This window comes from Camelus bactrianus, chromosome 15, assembly GCF_048773025.1.
Source record: "Camelus bactrianus isolate YW-2024 breed Bactrian camel chromosome 15, ASM4877302v1, whole genome shotgun sequence".
Lineage (NCBI taxonomy): Eukaryota > Metazoa > Chordata > Mammalia > Artiodactyla > Camelidae > Camelus > Camelus bactrianus.
The window spans coordinates 39134921-39159268 of NC_133553.1; the positions used below are offsets into that span (position 1 = coordinate 39134921).

Genomic DNA, 24348 nt, shown 5'->3' on the forward strand with positions numbered 1-24348 from the left:
AGCTAATGGTCTCAAAAAAGGACATATACTAATGATTATATAAATGGTACAAACCTTGATTTGTATAACCAATGCCTACATCCCTCTTCCCTGGTGCTTACAAAATGTGATTTAATTCATGCCCATTTAAACACTTGTTGCCCTTTTATTTTAAAGCAGTAATATGAAGCTTGGCATTGAATAATATGAAGTTATCAAATATATCATGAGGGGCTACAGGCTGCCTAGTATAGTGCATGAACTCTGAGAGATAGGCAAAATATTTGTTACTTCACTTTATACAAGTGAAATCTGAAGTTTGAAAAAGGTTAAAGGAATCACACAAGACAGAAACCTAGTTAGTAGCTAAACCAGAACATGATATCTAAATGCAGCATTCTTTCAACACAACCTCTCCTGATTTACGGTCTAGATCACAAATCAGACTTAACCTTTATCTAGTTAGCCTCCAAGGGAATATCAGGTTTCATTAGTCAGGTATGTTTGAAAATTCTGAAAGAACATACTGGCATTCATAAAATCTGAGACGTCAAATTAAAACAGGAACTTTAACATTACTGAAATATAAAATACTTATTTAGTTATAATGAGTTTGATATAGTTTCTAGTAATTTCATTAAAATTATATAAAAGCATAATTATAAAGAGATACACATGTAAACATAGTAGTCCAAATATGCTTGACTTATTATATTAAAGGCATTAATTAAAATCATAGTTTAGAATATTTACTACGTTTTAAAAGTAAATACCTTTAATGCACTAAGAACAGCTGTGAAAATATTAAGCTGCACAGCCTGCTGGCGAACACCTTTGGCTTGTTTAACACATTCAGCAAAGTGATCCAACATCTGTAATCTACAACAAAAGAATAAAGATCACATTAGCAATACTTTTTATTCAAACACAGCTCAAAAAACAGAGATAAGGGTATAAGTTAATTGTTTAACAAATAATACCTCATGCTATCTCTTTTCTATTTCATTCCCTGGTCCAAACCAGATCTCCTCTTTCTGAATTAATACATGGACATGTAACTACTAACTGGCACAAGGCAAGCAACTAACATTAAGTTTCAACTGGCAAAATAAGTGGTCTTCAACATTAACACTAGCATACAACAGAGTGCCTGGCATAAAGTAGATGCTCAAGGTTTCTTGAATAGAATAATCATTAATTGTGCATCTCTGTGGAAGACTTTTAAGTTGGAAATGTTAAAATGTGGCATGATTTTTCATTTTTTAAAAAATACTCTCACATAGAAGAAAATAGTATCTCATATCCTATCTCTGGAAGCTAATTGGGAGATTTTTTTTTTTTTTTAAGAATTAGCTTTGGTCCATTTCGTTATATGTGAAAAATCAGAGGGGAATTTTTTTTTATTATTTCAAATTTTAAAAATGACAGTTAACAACAACACCAAAAAGAAATCACAGCCATTTGAGACTATTCTGATTAAAGAGAATGAGGTCATATCATATTCTTCTAAAAAGAAATGGATGGGGCAAAGGAATCCAGGGAAATTGGATTTCATACAGAGATGACTATGACCTGATGTAGGAAATCAAAATCTCCAGGAGATCACTGTAAGAATTTAAGCTCAATTATAATGGGCCATAGGTCTCAGTTCAAAGCATTCTTCAAAAAATACATAGCAAGAAATCATCTAGCTTCAGCAGGAAATTCAGTTAGAGGCGCTTGGGGCTAAAGCTGACACTTGTACACCTGCTCTGACACAGATCCACATCTGAGGTGAGGCAGCAGGACATCACTCACACTGCTTTCAAGCACACACACAAGAAGAGGCACATGGTCCTCAACATTGCCAGCAAACATCATTTGCCTATAACTGACCTCAAATACATAACTAAAAAAAAAATTTTCTATATTGTAAAATATTTATTTCTTTTAATTTGAAAAATATTAACAAAAAATTACTACCAAGAAATAACCATTGTACATGTTTATGCATTTTAAGTTCCAAACTGGGATCACTTCTTACCTTATACCGTTTTCATTTAACGTTGTATAATAAGCTTTCTCTGATACCAAAACATTGTCTCTGTAAAAAGTATTCCAGCCTATCAATTTTCTATAATTTATTTGCTCATTCCTCCATTATTGGAAATTTATGTTATATATTCTTTTTTAATAGAACTTGATCTTGTTTCACAAAAGTGATTTAATAAAGTTCAGATAATCCTGGATTCTAGTTATGGCTCTCATAATTAGCTGTATAATTTGGGGCAAACCATAAACTCTTAGACCTGGATTTCCTTAGACTTAAAACAAGGATATTAAAGTAGAAGCTTTATAAAATTCTTTATAAAATTAAAGACCTTTAATGATCTTTAACATTTATGTGGCAACCAAATGTTCTTAAGGTATCTAGGTACAGTAAAATTTCATATTTAACATTTCCCCCTCAAATTTAAAAGCAATTAGTCAAGTAATCTACACATTTAAAGATATATTATCTTTTCTATACAAATGAAACAATGTTCTTGAGGCACAGTTTGTAAAACTCGAATTATCTTTGAAGGTCTTGCATTAATATATTTTCATTCTTTCTTTTGGGAAAATCATCATAAATACATAAAATGCCTACTGAAGTTAAGGATAGTGTCTGTGGGCATAGAATGTAGCAAACTAAAATGCTTCTATTAGAAAAACAACCAATTACTTTAGTTTTCCAAATTCTAGACTTCAACCATCTGACAAATGTTACTAGGTAACAGACGTCTCATCCACTTACTTCCTCAGTAACAAAAGACTTAGAAAACTGATGTCTCTATTTAAAGATATGTATAAACTGATGTCTCTATTTAAAGATATGTATAAACTGGCAACTATTATAATGAAAATTTTATTGTGTAAGACCTAGTCCACAATACAGTGGATACCAGATGCTAGCACATAAGGCCAAATCTTAAAAATAGTTTCAAATTATTGCACGCAATTTATTATGTGCCACTTACATTATGTTTATGAGACTACTGTTTAAGTAGTAATTAGCCTTATTGCAGAGTTAACTGGGGTGGGAAAATCTACTGCTTAAAAATAATTTCTATCTAACTTAAAATTACCTGATTGACTTTATACTAACCGGTGTTTATAAGAAACATGAGGAAACACTACACCAAAAAGGGCCACGGAAGCATCAATGACTGAAACACCAAGAGGCAGAGGGCCAGGCACAGCTTCTCCAGCAGGTATCCGTAAGTAAATGGAGGAGGGATCATGCTCCAGAGCCCCACTTCCAGATGCACTGTTTGGCTGGAGCTGTAAAAGAAAGACATAAAAATCATTCAAAACTCATTTTGGGAAATCCAATGCCAAGTACTGGGCATGAAGAATAGAACAGGGGAGGAGAGAGAAAAGGTAACAAAAGAATAGACTGACTGAATCTGAAAAATTTTAAATAGATTTTAAATATAATTTGGCCATTAAAAAATGTCATAACACTTTATGCAATTTTAAGAAAAGTTTTGTTCATTCTAAAACATTTTTATGGTACCCACCTTAAAATTTCTAAGCAAAATAATATCAGGAATAAGTTAAACCCAGAAAAAATTTTGAAAAGGGACCTTTAGTAACTCTTTTTAAAAAGTGCATAAGAAATCACATATTCAGTGGGCAAAGATTCTAAATCTTCAACCATGCTATTTCTCTTTAACCTGTCACAAAAAAAACTAAATCAAAGCAAAACACCAAGAACTGAAAAGCTAGTCAAAATTGATCTCTGCCACAGCAACCACTGGGTACTTAAATACAAAGAATACTAAATAAAGACAATTCACCCAATTCTAACTATTTCTGGTTACCTTTTTCACTATCCACCACTAGGAAGGTATGTTTAAATGTCTCAAAAAGCTAAATGAAAATTAAATCTTAGTCTACAACATTTTCTTTTTAAATGACAATGTGTAACAGTGCCATTAAGTTCGATCAAGCTAGTATTTCATTTCACTGTATGGTTTACTACCTGGTCTTCAATGGATTTATGATCAGTTTCTTGAAGCCAGGAACCAAGAAGAACACTATCATCATAATGGCAAAGGGATCTGAGGAGAGAAGTAGTCGTGTTGGCTGAGTTGTCAGTCAAAGTGAACTCTGCTACCAGTTCTCTAAGAAGTGCGTTGAAAGATCCTAAAAAACAGAACTTCAGATCAGATTAAAAAGAATACTTTTTATAAAAATGACAATCACTGAGCAGCAATATGTTCAACTGGAATAAAATAAGTAAATCCTTATTCTCTTTTAAAAAATCCATATTAAATATTTTAATGCTGGTTTTAATATACAATAATGGTACTTCCTCTTTTGTTACTTTATTATGCCTTTTAGTCCAAATTATTTAAAGTAATTAAAAACTCAAATAAAGGAAATATTTCTTATTTTAAATAGATTAAATATATCATGATTTTTATTCACTATTAATTACCCAATGATGTACAAACACTGAACCAGAACATATCAAAATTCTTAAGCATGGTTGCACTGGAAACAAATCAATGACTTATTGTAATATTAACATTTTATATAACATTTAATTTCTATAAAAGTACATTACTATTCTCTCTCCAGATTCCTAAATTATTAGCTATATTATAATAGTGAGGGTAGTCATTAAAAGCACAGACTTTGAACGTGAAACAGCTGGATTTGAGCTATATTTGAGCCTCTAAAGATTGTGGTTAGAGTTAAAGATGCTACTGTATGTGCAGGGCTTAGAACGGGACCTGGAACACAGTAGTGTTCAACAACTGTTAGCTACTACACATGAAGAAAAGGGAAACTTACATAGTGAGTCAGTGGGACAGCCGTGGTCAGAACTCTATCACACTGTGAAGAACTAGAAAGGTATACTGAAGATTTTTTTCTGGGGGTAGGTAATTAGGTTTGTTTGTTTGTTTGTTTTTTAATGGTGCTTTGGAGATCGAATGCAGAACCTTATGCATGCTAAGACATGCTCTACCACTGAACTACACCCTGCCCCCTTGAAGAATTTTTATTAGACATCCAAAAATTTTATTTACCTTCATACGTTTTTGGAGGTAACAAAGCCAAGATATCATAAAGCCTTAAACGAACCATTGCAGCACTAGCTTTCAGATGAGCTCCATGGGCTTTAATTACAGATGGAATGCTAAAATATTAAAAGTATAGTTAGTATCAGCTTATTAGAATAAGCATTACTTATAAACATTTTTTTCCAGCAATGTATCAATGTATTGGCAAAGAACATTTGTAAGTATTACATCTTTCAGTTTATTTTGTGACCTTTACTGTTAGTAACAGACACACCATAAAACACAATTTTATTTTAATCCATACCACTACTGCAATTTTTAAAGTCACTTTACACAAATAAAGCTTTCTATGTTTCCTACATGATACTAGTGGGAAGTACAAAACTTGGCTATTCATAAATATATAAGATTGGATGTTAACGCGTCGTAATTGCTTACTTACTGTGACATCATAGTCATGGCACATTCAATAGGAGTCATCAGTTTTCTAATCACATCTTCCGTTAGGAGTTCAGGACAATGGGCAACAAAACTCCTCATTGCTAAATAAAAATTTTAAAAGGACAGATTTGGAGCAGCTTTTGTGATGATGAATAAATTTATAAAATTATATAAAGGAACCCACAGTTATCAATTATTACAAAATATAAGGTCCTAAACACAGGTCAAACCAAAATTAGAACCAATTGCAACTACAGAGAAAACTCATTAGAAAAGTCTAGAAGAGTGGACAGCAGTAATGGAGGGACGGGAGATATCTGTTAGGGAGAATTCTGTGAGCGAGAACTTGGAGGTCTATGACCCCACATGAATTCAGATGACTACAAAGAAAGCTGTTTCAGAACAGAACCAAGTGAGGACATAATGGCCCAGTGAGAAGGAATACCTTTATTGGCTCTTCAGCAGTAGAGCTAAGACTAAAACAGCTCCTAGATATGTGGAAACAAAACTGACACCTTGCCCTGCTGCCTTTATGGTTAAGTGTACATCTGTCTCCCACAGTTTGGAAAAAAAAAATCACCCTCAGATAAAGTGAAAAAGGACAGGGTCACTCAGTATAATTCTAGTTTCCGAAGAAAACAAAACTTGGGCCTTTCCTGTAAGCTGCTGACTCCTAAACTAAAATAACCTTATTTCATTACTTTTAAAAATGCTGATGTCTAAAAAAAATGTATCAACTTTTGCAGATTTGACAATGATAGGAGAAAAGAGCTATTTGTCCATTATGAAAAGACTGACTGTAAACTCGGTAACCTTGGTAACTCTGAGTTTCTTTTTCCTCTAAATAGACACTGGACTTTTTTACGTGGTGACCCAGTGCTTCTTCAGATGGAAGACTGCATGACTGGGAATTAGGAGGCCTGAGTTCTGGCTTTCATCTGACCACTAACTCTAATTTCCTTTCAGAGTCTCGGCTTCATTTTTATTACAAAATTAGTAAACTAGTATAGATCATTAACAAAGTTTATTTCTAAATCAAAAAGCCTACCAATTCACCCTTATATATTAAAATAAAAAAATTGAAGTAATGATTTTCTTTCACTTCATAAATATTTTAGTAAGAAAATAATATATTTTTTAAAGTAACTGACATTTATTGAGCATGAATCATTTTTCAGGCATATTTCTAAGCAATTTGCATGCGGTAACTGATTTAATTTTCACTCCTACCTCTAAGGTAAGCAAGAAAATAATATTCTGAAAGTGTAATCTTTTCAATTCTTACCACATAAAGCTCCAGCACGACCTTCCAATGTTACCTGCCAGGTAAAGGAATCTCCTCGGGCCTTCTCAGCCTCCAATTCCTTTAAAGAACGAGGGAAAACATTTCGCCACAGTAACAACATCTTGGGCAGATGGTAACGAACGACAGACGGTCCTAATGGAGAAAATAAGAATACAAAACCAGATATATATATAATACACATTACAAACATTAATAGTCAAAGAAAAGAGCCCCAAACAAGCTTTAATAATATCTATCATTTCACTCTATCTTTACCTCTAATACTAACATTTTAAAAATGTTTCTTATTAAGTAAAAAATATATATCTAATTAAAGCATAATAAAATTCATTTAAAAAGTATCGATATTTTTAGGATGCAACATAGAATTAATCCACAAGAAGTCATTTAAAAGAAGCCACCCAAATATATTCAGGATGGTGAATTACATTCTATCAATGACAAAGTATATTCGGGACATATTTTATGAAGTCTTTTCTATAAATATATATGTATATAAACATATACACTCACTCCCAAACACATATGTATATTTACTACTCCACTTTAAGGGCAGCTGATATGGTTAATTTAATTTTATGGAATAGTATATTGAGAACTAGGAACCTATATTTACATTGCTAAGGAACTCATTTAACATATCACTTAACATACTTAAACTTGCAGGAAAAAAGTTACCACTTTTTATTTCCTTTAGAAAATGAGGTCAAGGTATAATTTCCAAAAGGTGGATACATCAAGCAGTGAGTAACTTTGCAGTACACACACACATACTCTTTAGAGTAGAAACCAAACATGTGAAGTAAAAAGTGGACACGCCTCATCACATGATAACACATATCTCTGTTCTGTGTACAACGGTAAACTCCGCCCGCATCTCAGATTTATCATAGCACTTGGGAAAGTGAAGTGCGTAAGGAGAACCCCAAGAAAGCAGCCCCAACAATACCTTTTAAGTGTGACTCTATTACCCTACTAAAAACATCACTAGTCTTCACTTTGGGCATGGAATGTACCCATATACGCTCATCTCTTTTAATTAGCATTGAGCTAATCAGTGAGATCATGGCTTTTCTGATGGTAACCGTGAAACTTGCTAACACCTTTCTCATTAAATGTACTTAAGCAGAAATTACCAAAAAGAAGAAATTACCAAGTGATGAGAAAAACACCTTTACCATTTCACAACCTCATTCAATGTGAAAGTTAAATACTTTTAAATTAAATTTTCTTTAAAGTCTACTGACAGTTATAGAATAAGACAAAATCCTATTCAAATATAATTATACCTAAAGTCATAAGTGCTCCAAGTAAGAGCCATCCAGCTTGGGTGCGCTGTAAAGACAGCCTGCTGTTTTGGGCAGCAGTTCGTAAGAGATCTTCAGCAATGCTAACTACCATCTGCAAGAAAAGTTTAGAACTGGATTTTAATTTAAACAGGTTAACAAAGTCGAAAGAAAATACATAGCTAGTATACTTTTTTTAAAAAAGAAGTTGTTCTTTTTGTCATTGCTGTTAGCATGTTTTTGAAGAGGAAACATCAAGACCTAATCACTTCCCACTGCACTGCTGACTCCAAGGAGATCCAGAACAGCAAAGGAGCTAAGAGTAAGTTCCAGAACCCCTGGGTTTATATCCCAGTTCTGTCATTTCCTAGCTTTCTGATTTAGGACAACTTAATCTCCCTGCCTCAGTTCCATAATTGCTGAAATAGGAATAACAGGAGTGCCAACCTCACTCTTCTTAGGATTAAATAAGTTAACACAGCAAAGCACTCAGAACAGTTCTGGTCCATGTAATCACTTAATAAATGCTATTATTAGTAGTACTGTTATCTTATATTTAAAGATTTGCTGAACTCTTATTGTATATCTGCCATTAAGCTAATCTAGGCTTCTCTGCTATAAGCTAACCTAAGACTATGCCTATAGTCTTAGAGAGAGAAGACACAAAAAATGGGAAGTAACAATCATCACATAATCAAATGATAAAATAATAGTACAGATGTAGTGATCAGCAAAGAGAAAGGCTATTATAGACTGAGTAGCTTTGAAGAGATTTCGTGAAAGAGATGGAACTTGAATTGAGCCTCTAAACAGACAGGTTTAGTACAAGTGAACAAGAAGAGAGACAAACCTCTAATGCACAGGATGAGCATGAGCAAAGGCATGGGGGCTGAACAAAAGCATGGGAAGAAAGCAAGATGACTAGTCTGACTAGAGCAATGGGAAATTAGAACGAAAGGGAAGAATGAAGGCAAATTATTAAGGTACCACTTTAGCAGACAGAAGTGATTATATTTTATTCTCTGATGGCTGGGTAGTTCCTAAAGGTCTCAGAGGAAATATAAAATATGAAAGTCGTGTGGAAGAGATGGGAGAAAAAGACTCCTACAAGAATAATCAGTGAGGAGGCAACTGTATGGCAAATGGAGATGGAAGCCTAGATTTGAGTAGTAGCTATGGAACTCACAGGAATGCATGGACATGGGCCAAATAACCCAGAAAAAAATAAGAATTAAAAAATCTAACCCCAACGTAAAGTTGTAAATAATATTTACATAAACACTTAATATTCCTAAGAAGAAAACCATGAGAGCAGTGTAAGGTATAGTAGAAAGAAAAGGGAAAAAAGGTAACTGATTCATGAAAACCATTCAATTTTTATTAAGTATTATCAAAATGCTAACTATAGCAATAGCATACTTTCTTGACATTTTGAATTATAGCAACGTGATTTTTAATTTCTAAAACCCCAAAGAAAAGCTCTGATTTCTAAAGAGTTACTATAAGGCTTTTTTGGTCTCTAAAATAAATCATAAAATTATATTGTACCCAGACAAAACCTATTATCCCTCTATCAAAATTAAAAATCAAATTTCAATTGGGTTCTGCCAACTCCACATTAGCAGAATACTGTATCATTTATTATCATAGTAAAATTGTTGCTGTACGATCACCCATTTCAACATCAAACACAGAAGATGTTCCAGTGAAGACTGAAGCCCACGTGACGGCGCTTACAATCCTAAGATCTCCGTCATACCTTTCCCTTGGCATGAGGAATGCCCAAAGGACACTGATGAACTCCACCTAACAAAGCCGCCATTGCAAAACTGTATCCACTAACAGCTTCTGGTGAAGTTTTCAAGTTGTTGAGCCGTTCTGCACACCTGTCTAGAAAAGGAGTCAACTGGAAAGGTAATGCCACAGCCACACAGCGCAAACACCATGCAGCAGCAAGTCGAGCTGCCATGCTTGGATGAAGAAGCACTGAGGTCACAGTCTCCAGGAGGCCTAAAAAAGAAATACTCAAAAAATCAATCTTTAATGAAGTCAGACAATTTCATGAATTAAAAGACTATGTATAACACAATAATTAAAATCGTAATCATTATGGTTTTACACAGACACTTTCAGAAATTTGTCCCCCAAAAATATATTAACTCACAAACAGGAAAGTACTTTAAAGGAACATTTTCTACAAAGAACACAGTACACTTAAATCCAGTAAACCATAAATGTTGATATAAAGTATTCAATAAATTTTAGCCAATTATTAGGAAAAAAAAAACCTACCATGACTGTTCTTGATTTGTCTCCCAAAACTTTATTTCAATATTTAGTTCAAGATTCACTATCACAATGAATCCTAAATAAAACCCAAATTTTAACACATGATCTAAACTAATTACAAAGATAAGCAGCCAATCAGGAGTTAAATATCAATCACACCTATGACTTTAAAAATAGCGAAAAATATTTCTGTGAGTATCATACCTATAGATGCTTCCTGAATAAGAGGGGATGCTGTGGCATTCAGGCTCTGCACCAGGCTCCCGAGCTCCTGCAGGGCACAGACCATCACATGCTGGCTTGCTGCGATGTCTGCTGCTCCAGATTTGTTTTCACCACTAGTGTCATTCACTACCGCTTCTGGAAACACAAAATCATGTATTTGATGTAGGTGAATTAAATGATGATATAATTATTTTGATCTACACAATTAATGTTTTTAAATTATACCAGTGAATGCCTATTAAGAACTCTATATGCATGCTAAATATCTCTAATAATCAGGGATACAAATCAAAACCATAATGAGATATCACCTCACATCTGTCAGAATGGCTATTATCAACGGGACTAGAAATAATAAGTGTTGGTGAGGCTGTGGAGAAAAGGCAGCCCTTGCGCACTGTTGGTGGTAATGTATACTGGTGTAGCCACTGTGGAAAACAGTATGGAGTTTCCTCAGAAAACTAAAATGAGAACTACCATATGATCCAGCAATTCCACTCAGGGTATTTATCCAAAGAAAATGAAAACACTAATTAGAAAAGATATATGCACCCCCATGTTCCTTGCAGCACTACAATTGGCCCTCCACACGTGCAGGTTCCAATATAAAGGGCAGACTCACACCATTTTATATAAGGACTTGAGCATCTTCGGATTTTGGTAGCTGTAGAGGGGTCTTGGAAATAATCTCCCATGGCCAAGAGACATGTATTTACAGTAGCCAAGATATGGAAACAACCTAGTTTCCAATAGAAGATGAATGAATAAAGATGATATAGTATATGTACATAATGGAGTATTAACTCAGCCATAAGAAAGAATGAAATCTTGCCATTTGAAACAACAGAGGGAACTTTAGGGTGCTATACTAAGTAAAATTAAGTGAGACAAAGACAAATACCATTTATATGCAGAATCTAAAAAACAAAACAAATGAACAAACAAAATAAATCAAAACTTATAGCTGCAGTGAACAAACTGGTAGTTGCTAGAGGAGAGGGGGTTGGAGGGTGGGCCAAATGAGTGAGGGAGATCAAAAAGTAAACCTTTCAGTTATAAAATAAATAAGTCATGGGGATGTAATGTACAGCATGGTGACTACAGTCAGTAATATTTATTGGAATTTTGAAAATTCCTAAGAAAGTAAATCTTAAAAGTTCTCACCACCAGAAAAAAATTTCGTGTAACTTTGTATGGTAATAGACGGTATCTCTTGGTGATCATTTTGCAACATTTAAAAATGTTAAATCATTTATGCTGTCCAAACTAATATAATGTTTATGCCAATTACACTTCAATTAAAAATTATAATAAAAGCATTAGTGTCTGCACAGTTACAAAAACAAAAAGAACTTTGTATATAGTTATTTCTCAGCAGAAAATTTGTACAACTAAACACTGAAGTGACTTAAAAACACTGTTAATGACTTCATGGCATGTTAAATATATACTGAGGTATTTGGTCTGCTTCTAGGAACACCAGCTAATTTTAGTAATCAATAGAAATCAATTTGTTACACAGTAACAAAAGCATAGTCTCTGGAGAAAGAAGATGTGGATTCAAATCCCTGGTCTACCAGTTACATTAGTGATGTGACATTTGGCAAAATACTCAATTTATATAGGCTCCTTCCCTGCCTATCTCAAAGGGCATTGTGATGATCAAAAAGTCAGTTCATATAAAGAATTTAGCACAATGCTGCCCCCAATAAACATTCAGTAAATGTTAGCAGCTAATGTTATTAATTTATTATTTTATCACTGATATTTCAAGAGCTGCAATGTATTAGTAGCATGACTGTCAAATTATTGACAAGGAAGTAGATCTTTAAGAAAAGTGACTTAAGAATTTCTTACTGGGATGTTCCTCGAAGTTTCAATTAACTTAGCTGACCCCTTCTGACACCTTTTAGTTTCCAATAGAACTGAAACATGTTTAATCATGGGACAACTAAAGATTCCTTGTAAAATTCCTGAGAATATATTCTGGCTCATATATTCCAGATACTAGCATTGTGTTTAATTCTGTTTCAACCATTTTAAAAATCAAATGGTTAATCTATGACCTTAAGATTAATAATCCTTAAATGACAGCAAAATTTTCTTATCGTTTTTACATTCATTATCAATTAACAGGCTATAAAATATAGAATAATAGAATATAATAGATTAATATATTATGGATTAAAATTAAATACCTCTTTTCTTCTTAGATATTTCTGGAGTTGGAAATACATGAACTCTCTCTTTCAGTGACTAAACTAAAAGCTCCCTAAACAGGTGCCAGCTATGTGTCCCTTGCTATTTTACTACCATTTGGCACAGTGCTTTTGACACTCAAACATTTCTTCAATGAATCCATGTCCAAATATTTTTCAAGTTGTGAACCTAGGACAGACTACTATTTTAACATTATATAAAGAACAATATCTCATTAATTTAAACACCCTTTAATTCACAATTCCTAACTCTCAGTCAGTCCTATGCATTTAAAATATGGTTTGCCTAGGAAGCTATTATAAACAACAAAAACTATAAACTATTTATGGATTTATTTTTATTAATTTTATAAAGTATTTAATATATATTCTCTAATATACAAAGTACTAGATATTATCTGTTCACTAAATTCTTATTTCTAAAACCCTCTGTTAGGTAATATGATTTTCCTGATTAAAGCTAATGTATATTCCCAACAGTGATAAACCTAAACTATCTCAGAGAATTTATATTAAACTTTGCATTTTTTCCCTAATTGTATTATAAGCTCTGTTAAGGTAGGAATTTTATCTTACTCACTGTTCAAATCTTGAATTACTGCTTTGCAGTCTCAGATGCTCAATAACTATTTGTTAAACTGAAAAATTTATAAAGTTCACACTTCCTAGAAAAGGATTCCTTTTAATTATGAATTACTGAGGTTTCACAGTATATCCTACGGTGGGCTAAAAACCACCTGTAACTGTTCCTCTCTAAGTCTTCATATAAAGCCTATCAAGGGAGGGGAAAACGACAATAGGCTCCAAGAAGAAAAATCAGAACAGGTTGTTCCTCGAAGACAGCAAATCAATGTGCTGTGAATATCAGGAGAGCTGTAAAATCAGTAAAGGTGCTAGAAATAAAACAGGATACCTAATCTTACAAAGGCACTACCCAAATCATGAAAAACTCTACTTCACTGTAATTGTATGTTGCTTTCATAGCAAATAGGAGTGTACAATAAAAATGACTATTAAAACATAGTCCAGAAAGACTTAGAATTAATATTAAGACTAACAGTAAAGAACTAAATGACTGAAGTAATCAACAACACACATCATGACATCAATTCTTACCTACTGCTTTCATCTGTTTTCCAATTGCTTGGCATATTTCTTTGGCAGCTGCAATCTGGGCTTTTTCACCTAGCAAACTGCCCACGGTAGCTCTTAAGATAAAGGAGACACAGCGTCTGGAGTACACAGCCTCTACGTGTGTTTGTGTTGCCCGAGGATGGGAAACCAGATCAAGCACGTGAGACAAGAATGTAGCAAAGCTACGCTCCAACCACTGACCACCCAATGTTGTTACAAAAACAACATATGCCTGTAAATAGATTAAGATACAACTTCAGATAAATAGAAATGAACTGAAATTACAGATAAAGCAACTGTGGAAATAACTGGGGAAAGCATGCAAAATAAGTTACATTTGAGATTAAAACTGAAAAAATATTAAACTTGAGACCTTTTTAATAACTCTAGCTAGCAGGGGAATTACTAGTTGAAGCATCTTTGACTAAAAACAGTTCTTAAGAAAACAGGTTCATGAGGAACACAGAGAATGGCTCACCTGAATTCATCCTGATGATGAAGGTGATAGGTTGTAGAAATAGGAAAACCCTAACACCCTCAATAAATGTTGACCTAGAGCTACAAAACATTTGCTTATGACTGAGATAAAAACGGTTTACTTCTGTTTTACACTTACTTGTGGAATAAGGTATAACTGGATGATTTTGACTAACATCACAGAAAGCCATTTTCATCTTACTAGGTGTTCATTATTATCTTGAAATTATAATTCAAGTTAGGCTTAATTTCATAATTAAATTGGTGATTAATTGATGATGATAAATCCAAAGTACTAACCAACATTTTTAGCTATAGGGTTGTTGGAAAACATTAAAATCTAAATTCCTCAAGCTACTTGAGTACAATTTCAATTAAAACTGAATTATTTTACAACTGATTCTTTGCCAAGTAAAACTAGAGAAAATTTTGTTAGAGATAGATAGATAGACATAGCACACAAAGACTTATTTACACATCATTAAATGTCTACCTTTCCATATAAACATGTAATGTAGAATTTGAATGTAATTCATTTATTTTGTAAAAGAAACGTTTTGAAAAAAACTAGACAACATTATTAATGCCTGTGTGTTCTGTTACTTAGTAAGAGTCTCCCATGAAATTTAATAAGCGATATGAACAGAATTATTTTATACATGTATATTACAAACCTGTGTAACTCCAACTCTCACTTCCCGATTAACAGACCCTCCGACTTTTAACATTTCTCCACCACTCTTTAAGAAACCTGACCCACCACGCAGAAATCCTGTGGCCATGAGTTCTAAGACTTCATCAAATGTTGCTCGCTTCACATTCTGGCGCATTACTTTCAGGAAGAAAAGTAAATTTATAAGCAAATATATTTTGCTATTAGTTAAATAATATTTCCTAATAATCTAGCTTAAAAATTCAAATAATTATTTTTAAGGATAATTAAACTACTACAAAGGAGATAGGAACATTTATTTTCTTATAATCCTAAAATTTACAATGCACTTGTAAAAAATAAATTCAACTTGAAGAAAAAATGATAAGAAAAATGAGAGCTAGAAATTAAAAGCAGTTTAATAAATTTATGCAAAAATAGTCTAATAATAATGCTAACCTTGACAAGTGTAACACAACAAGGACAAAGGATACCTACAGCAGATACTGCTGACTGACTGCAGCCCTCACTCCCAACTGAGATGGACACAACGAAATTTTGTCCAGACCATGATGTCTATATAAGTTACTGGTAGAGTGAAATGTCACTGGATTGCAACCAACTTGCTATCTGTGGTAGAGAGCCTCATATTTTATTCCTATTTTATAAAGTCTTCTCACATATAGTAGCAAACATAATCCTCATAAAAATTCTGTAGGAGAGGCATAAAGCTCATGATTAAGTATGTAGGCTTTGGAATTTGAATGTCTGGATTTTAATTTTACTTAATAGAACACTTATTACACCTCAAATGATACAATCTCTCTAAGCCTCAATTTCTTTGTTTATAAAACGGGAACAACAAAAGTACTTAGGATTCACAGGGCTTTTGAAAAGACTAAATAAAACAATCCTGCTATATGCTTAATTTGGTACCTGGCATACAGTTAACACTTAATAAATTTTAGCTATCATCATCCTCCTCTAGTACGTATATTAAAATAAGTACCATTAAAATTGAAGAGACCAAAGCTCAAAGGGTTTCACAGCAAATAAACCTAAGAGCTAGGACTTGAATCTGTAAGATGTGATTCTCTTTCTACAACACAGAGATGGAGCAGGGGTGGGGACAACAGCAGAGCTGGGTTCACTCAGCATCTATTCACAACTGTCCCTGAAGCATCTCTATGGAACTGAGGCACAGCAGAGGTCATAGGAAAAATCAATGCTGTCTCTGATTCTGTTTACGATAATGGTCAAGAAAAAGTGAAAAATAATACTATGCTATAAATGGGGACCTACTCATCAGGGATTGAAAGAAAGCACATAAAGTGCCAGATACCTGTCCTTTGCTATTTTTTTAAAATTATTATTATTATTTTGGAAGTTTTTTTAAAATTTATTTATTTTTAGAGGAAGTACTGGAGATTGAACCCAGGACCTTATGCATACTAAGCATGCACTCTACCACTTGAGCTATACCCTCCCCTCAGATACCTGTCCTTTGAACATTATACAAAACCATTTCATAACTCTTACTTGCTTATATGTCCAACATACTTGCTACGTGTAATCTTGTATCATCATAAAAAATGTCTTGACAATATCAAGGAAAATTCCATTTGAGTACCTCTATTTTATGAAAAAGTAGACAGAAATACCTAACAATTTAAATCCTTTAAAATAGACTTGCCTAGGAGTAAGAATTCTTCTTTTAGAAGGAAGCATTCCATATATCTTCAAATACCTGTTACAGTCTATACGAGGGGTTGGCAAACAATGATACCTGTTGCTTGTTTTGGCATCAGTGCTGTAGCCATGACTGTTCCTAAGAGTTTAGACACTGCCACTCGTACCCCATAGTTTGAATTTTCCAAAGCCTTAAAGCAGAGAGTGGCTATATTTTCCAGTTCAGCAGTCCACATGAACACAGCTTCATTCTGTAGTTCTAGGAGACACTAGAATTAAAAAAAAAAAAAAAGTAAATTAAAACTTAGAACTTCCACTTCCAGAAATGGAGTAGCAAGAACAGGTTTACTCTCTCTCTTGAAAAAACAAAAAAAATTGGACATAATATATGAAACAACAGTTTTGAAGACACTGGACATCAAGCAATGAAAGACACTAATCCTTAAGAGATGGAAAGCACAAGTTGAATACTACAAGTGTCCCAGCTTACTGCCATGAGAGAGTTTCCAGCAGCTAGGAGGAAACGTATAACCCTAAAATTCTGTATAACAAAGAAGAAAGGTCTCAGATCAATAACCTCAGCCTCTACCTTAAGAAACTAGGTGATGTAGAGTAAATTCAACACAAAATAAGCAAGAAAAAAAGGAAATAATACAGATAAGAGAGGAAATCAATGAACTAGAAAACTGAAAAACAGAATGAAACCAAAAGCTGCTTCTTTAAGACAACCAATACATTTGATAAATCTCTAGCCAGACAGATGGGGAACAAGAGAGGGAAGACACAAATGACCAAGATTAGGAATGAGAGAAGTCACATCACTGCAGATTCAATATATATTGAAAGCACAATATATTTGACAGCTTAGATGAAACAGACAACTTACTCCAGAAGAGATAACCTAACTAGCCCAATATCTATTTTAAAAATTGAATCCATAGCTTAAAAATCTTCCCCCAAAGAAAATTGGAGACCCAGAGAATTGTACTGAGGAATTCAACCAAATGTTTAAGTAAGAAATACCAATTCTATACAAACTCTACCAGAAAACTGAAGAGAAGGGTATACTTCCCAACATATTCTATGAGGCCAGTATTATCCTGATATTGAAATCTGACAAAGATATTACAAGACAACTACATATCAATATCCCTCATGAACACAGATGCAAAAATTGTACACAACCCTTTAGCACTCTAATTAAACAATATATAAAAAGGATAATATATCATGACCAAGTAGGGTTTATCCTAGGAATGAAAACTGGTCAAAATTGTAAACCTATTCAATGTAATTCATTACATTAGCAAGTGAAAAAAAGAGTCATATGATTCATCTTAATAGATGCCAAAAAAACATTTAACAGAATACAAGTAAAACTGGGGAGCTCAACAAGATCAGTGGGTTGTGTCAATGTCAACATTGTATTATACTGCTTGTGATATTGTACTATCCTTTTGGAGGATATCACCATTGGGGGAAATGGGTAAAGTTTATAAAGATTGCTCTATATTATTTCTTTTAATTGCATATAAATTTACAATTATTTTAAACAGTTTAATTAGAAACAACAACAAAAACAAGAAATAAAAATTAAAACAAAATGCATTTGACAAAATCCAACATACATTCCCGACAAAAACTTCTTTTTTTTTTCTTTTATTGAAGTAAAGTCAATTATAATGTGTCAGTCTTTGGTATACAGTACATGTATATATATACTTATATTCATTTTCATATTTTTTCCATTAAAGGTTATTACAAGATATTGAGCATAGTACCCTGTGCTATACAAAAGAAACTTTTTTAAATCTATTTTTATATACAGCAGCTAACATTTGTAAATCTCAAACTCCCAAATTTATCCCCTCCTACCCCCTTTCCCCAGTAATCGTAAGATTGTTTACTAATCTGCAAGTCTATCTCTGTTTTGTAGATGAGTTCATACTGTCTTTTTTTTTTTTTAGATTTCACGTATGAGTGATATCATAGGGTATTTTTCTTTCTCTTTCTGGCTTACTTCACTTAAAATGACGATCTCTAGGTCCATCCATTTTGCTGCAAATGGCATTATTTTATTCTTTTTTATGGCAGAGTAGTATTCCATTGCATAAATATATTACAACTTCTTTATCCAGTCATCCATCAATGGACATTTAGGTTGGTTCCATGTCTTCACTATTGTATATAGCGCTGCTATGAACATTGGGGTGCATGTATCTTTTCGCATTAGAGTTCCCTCTGGATATATAAACAGAAGTGGGATAGCTGGATCATATGGTAAATCTATTTTTAGTTTTTTGAGGAATCTCCATACTATTTTCTGTAATGGCTGCCCTGATTAAAAACTTCTTAGAAAGCTAGGAATATAACAGCAGGTCCTCAAACTGATAAAGGTCATCAAGGAAAACTGACAGTTAACATTGTACTTAACAGTGACGGACTGAATGTTTTCACCTTAAGGAACTGGAATAAGACAAGAATGTCTGCTCTCATGTTTTCTATTCAACACTGTACGGAAGGATTTAGTCAGACAGTAAATGAGGAAACAAAAATAAATAAAAGGCATCCAGATAGGAAAAGAAGTAAAATTGTCTTTATTCATAGACAACATGATTGTCTACATAGAATATCTGATAGAATCTATTTAAAAAGCTGATAGAACTAGTAAATCAGTTTAGGAAGGTTTGTGGATATAAAATCAAGGTACAAAAGTCTGTATGTTAGTAATGAACAATTAGAAATTGAAAAAAATTTAAATCAATACTATTTAAAATATCATAAAAAATATGAACTACCTAGGGATAAATCTGACAAAAGATGTGCAAGATCTGTACATTTGAAAACCACAGTATGTTGCTAACAGTAATCAAAGAAGACCTAAGTTAGCAAGAGACAGATATGTCATATTTATGAGTTGGAAGACTTAATATTGTTAAGCTGTCAGCTCTCCCCAAATTGATCTATAGAGTCAATGTAAGCTGAATTAAAATCCCAACATGTTATTTTTGTAGAAATTCATATGGAAATGCAAAGGACCAGAATGGCTAAAATTATTTTGAAAAAGAAAAAGTTAGAGGGCTAACATTACCTGATTTTAAGCTACTGTAAAGGTATAGTAATCAAGAAAGTGTTATTGACACCAAGACAAACAAATAGATCAATGAAACAGAATAGAGATTCCAAAAATAGTCCCACATGTATGTGGACAACTGATTTTCATAAAGGTGCAAAGGCAATTTAGTGAAGAAAAGACAGTCTTTTCAACACGGTACTAGAAAAAATGAATATCCATGTACAAAAAATAACAACAACAACAAAAAAACCTTTGATTCATATCATGTACTATATATAAAAATTAACTCAAAATGGATCATAGCCAAGTGTAAAACTAAAAAACTACTGTAAAAGGAAACATAGGTGAAACCTTGGGCTAGGGAAAGTTTTCTCAGATACAGTATTAAAGGTACAATTAATATAAGAAAAATTGATAAATCGGACTTTGACAAAATTCAAAACATCTCTTCTTAGAAAGGCAATACTTAGAAAATGAAAAAAACAGACTAGAGTGGGAGAAAATATTTGCAAATCACATATCTGATAAAGAAATATATAAAAGTTTCTATAAAGCATTCTTATAACTCAATGATAAGAAAGCAAGTAACTCAATAAAACAATGCACAAAAGTTCTGAACAGACTCTTTACCAAAGAAGATATGGATGGTTAATAAGCACCTAATAATATGATCCTCATTAGTCTGAAAATACAGATTAAAGCTACAATGAGATACCTGTACATACCTACAAGAATGGCTAAAATTAAAAAGACTGGCAATACCAAATGTTGGTGAGGATGTGGAAGTCTCATAGTACTTTAGAAAATAGTGGCAATTTTTCCAAAAATTAAATGTAAATCTAGCATATGATCCAGTCATTTCACTCCTAGGTATTTACCTAAGTGAAATGAAAGGATGTGTCCATACAAAAACTCGTACACAGATGTTCATAGCAGCTTTATTTTTAACAGCCACAACTGGAAGTAACCCAAATGTCCATAACAGATGAAGGAATACACCAATTGTGGTATATCCATATAGCAATAAAAAGGAATGAGCTATTGATACATGGAACAAGATAGACAAATCTCAATTATGCCAAGTAAAAGAAGGCAGACAACGACCTCTACCCCCAAAAAAACTCACATACCACATGATTCCATTAATATAAACTTTAAAAGAAAAAATAATCATTGACTGTTTAAGAGCAAGTAGGATAAGAAGCAACATTATAAACTGACTGAGTACTAACCTTGGCAACTGCGCATCGAACAGCCATTGACCTGTCAGTTAAGAGGGACCTGGCATTCTTATAAATATCACGATGACAAGAAGCTGCTGCACCACCCAGTCCACTTAGAACTTTCTGCAGACTCATCAAGATTTCACTTCGCCCTTGAGACTAGATAGGAACATAAAACAAATTCCACATTTAAATAAAAACATACCAAAACACCAAAGTTCTCTGGGCCTAATGGTCTTACCTCTAAACGTAAATGGTTAAGTAATGAAAAATAAAAATGTATTCTAGAAAGGTAAAAATAATTAACTTCAATTAAATAAATTTTGAGAAATTAGGTTAAAATAAATAAACATATTCCAGTGTTTCCATGACTTGCTAAAGTGCAAATAATAAGAACATGACAAATTCAAAAGTTTCAATATCATACCTCAAGGATCCAAACTTTTAGAATGTGAAAAGTTAAGTAAAAAGTATTTAAGAAGTAATATAAACCATCTGAAAGAGGAAGAAAACATCCAACATATTTTTAAAACTTCTCACAGAGATATGCCAAACTATCAATTCCCTGTGACTGATGCAAACTCTTGTTTTCATACTCTTGTTGTCCTCAATTCTATTTCTAATAGTATACTCATTTAAACACAGATCTCTTCCACTATACTGTAAGATTTTTGAGGTCAGGGAATGTATCTTATGTATCTTTATATGCTTAATGCCTGAGAATATGTCCATAATTACTGTTTAATAAATGAACAAAGAGTTCCCAGAAGAGGTGTTGTCCAAGAAATCTCTAGCTTTCAAAGACAAAGAAATAGACCATGAGAGTCCGGTGTTTGGTCTATTTTTAGTAAACCCCAAGTGGACAAAGAATTTTCAGAAGTAATACCAAATTGACATGACAAAACAGAGCTATTTTTACTTCATATTAGCTGCTGTGGATTGAATACTGTCCTGCCAAAAGATAAGTTCAAGCCCTATGCCCTGTTACCTGTGAACATGACTTTATTTGGAAATAAGGTCTTTTCCAGATGAAATCAAGTAAAGATTAGGTCATATTAGATTGGGGTGGACCCTAATCCAATGACTGGTATCCTTAAAATAGAAGACTTTGAACACAGAACACACATGCAAAGTGAGAACACCATGTGACAACGGAGGCAGAGATGGGAGAGATGCATCTACAAACCGAGGGAGATCAGCAAATGCCAAGGATTGCCAGCAACCGCTAGAAACTAAGAAGGCATTGTGGCACAATAAATTTCTGTTATTTTAAGCCACTCAGTCTATGGTAATTTACTATGGCAGCCCTAGGAAGCTAATACATCAGCTATGGCACAAAAAATAAAATAGCACTGCTAAGACATCCTGAGGGCTAAAAAAAAAAAAAAAGGTAAATCTATCCTTTGCCAGGGAAAAGCATTCTTTCCTTTCTCCCTGAAATATGAGGTAATGTACATTGAAACAAGAGACAACTAATACATTTTTTTTGCAAACAATAACTTAAATTACCCCTCGCTAAGCAATGTGAGTACTACAGTGACAGAAAAAAGGCAAACATATATATTTTAACTGACACCTAACTCTTGCCACAGTAAAACATTTAAGTAATAATTATTATAAAACTTACCTCTGCACTTTTTAGAGATTTCAAAAGATTATTTACTGTTTCTGGAAATGCACTGCCTAACATTCTCCCCATTTTTTCATAAAATGCTCCAACACAAGCCACTGCAGCCCTGTAAGAAGTGATACTTTCACCAGTCACTGTTCAGATTATAATTTTATCACACTTTTCCCATTTTCAGAAAGCACTTTGTATTTGTGCAGGACACTTTTGGCTACAAATTCTTAATTTTCAGCTTTCAAGAACATCTTGTTTATTCTTTATAATTATAACAAATACCATAGTTTCTCAAATTGTATTCTTGCCTAGGAAAACAAGAAAATAAATACACATATTTACATAACAAATCATACTTGCCCCTTTGGAAAACCCAAGCTTTCCTTTTATGAGGACTTCCCAAGTTATGTCAATCTACAATGATCCCTCTTTTCTCTCATTATATGTAACAATGTCAACCACTCATTTTGATAAAAATCATATTGTTTACTGTGTTGTGACCTGACCATTTTATATGTTTATATCTTATCCTGCCTTGTCAATAGAAATGTAAACTCCATGAACAGGGAAGATACCTTATGTATTTTTGTATTGCTCACAGTGCCTGACTCCTAATATATTAATAACAATAAGCAATTACTTGTAAAATTTAATCTCAATGGCTTTAATAGAACATTTGGCTACACAGAAGAAAAAACGTAACCCACTTCTTCAGGAGGGAGGAAATCACCCTACCATCACTCATGTGAGGCAGAGGAAGGGCATACAGGTGAAGAGTGTATCCTTTGGAGTCTGGCAGATCTGTGCCTAAACCCTAGAATGTCCCACATAATAGCTGTGTGTCCTAAGCAAGTTACTCTGAGGCTAAGAGATATCAAATAAACTGCATTGCCCACTGTACAAGCAACAAACAGTAGAATCAGGGAATCGATCTTCACCTCTTTGATTCTAAATCCATGTTTTTTTCAATACTTTATAGGCTGACAACAAAGTTAAAAATGACTGAGGTCACATGCCAGAATATATTAGAATATTCCTGAACAAAACTCATGACTCCACTGGAAATACATATGTAACAAATTCTACTTAACCAGAACTATAAAATTATGTGTAGATTTGCTAAGTGGTAGAGAACCAAATCACCAAAGTATTAACACAGCTTCAAATTCCAAAATAAACTGGAAAGCACTAATGTTCTCTAATCTCTTCTAAAATTTTTGAAATCTGTATCTATCCCAAACTACACAAACTTAATCATAACGTATCTATGCAGTTGAAAATAGACCTAAAAATATCAGCGTCCAGGTTCAGAATAATTTCCCCATTTCCTCTGTAAACTGTTTTACTGGCCCTGACTGCTTGAATGGTAGTGTTCTAGAGTTGTATCCTTGGCTCCTTCTTTTCTCAAGCAGTAGTATGCTCTTCCTAGGTAACTATCCTTACCAAAGGGTTCGCCTCTTCCCAGATCTCCATTCTCTACTCACCAAAACAACATTCTCAGCTCAGGCCTCTGAAATCCAGACCAGGATTTCCAACTGCCTACTACACACTGTCACTTGGATACTGCCACCTGGACTCCAAATTCAGCATGGGCAGAACTGGACTCATCTTCTTCCCTTCACAACTTATTCCCTCCACTATTTTGTTATCTTTCTGTAAAGCACTGTAAATAAGGTA

General features: G+C 33.4%; 1 protein-coding gene across 1 annotated transcript in view; it reads right to left on the reverse strand.

Moving 5' to 3' along the window:
* Positions 1–24348, reverse strand: part of HEATR5B (HEAT repeat containing 5B) — an 89575-nt gene that overhangs the window by 59693 nt on the left and 5534 nt on the right. Inside the window, exons 4-17 of the mRNA XM_010967647.3 lie at positions 22678–22786; positions 21060–21209; positions 16849–17020; positions 15085–15242; positions 13916–14165; positions 10560–10715; positions 9826–10076; positions 8070–8181; positions 6760–6912; positions 5476–5575; positions 5040–5149; positions 3986–4149; positions 3107–3282; positions 753–858 (exon numbers count right to left, since the gene is read on the reverse strand). Of these exons, the coding sequence (XP_010965949.1) occupies positions 753–858; positions 3107–3282; positions 3986–4149; positions 5040–5149; positions 5476–5575; positions 6760–6912; positions 8070–8181; positions 9826–10076; positions 10560–10715; positions 13916–14165; positions 15085–15242; positions 16849–17020; positions 21060–21209; positions 22678–22786 (2167 nt within the window). The remainder of the gene's footprint in view (positions 1–752; positions 859–3106; positions 3283–3985; positions 4150–5039; positions 5150–5475; positions 5576–6759; positions 6913–8069; positions 8182–9825; positions 10077–10559; positions 10716–13915; positions 14166–15084; positions 15243–16848; positions 17021–21059; positions 21210–22677; positions 22787–24348) is intronic.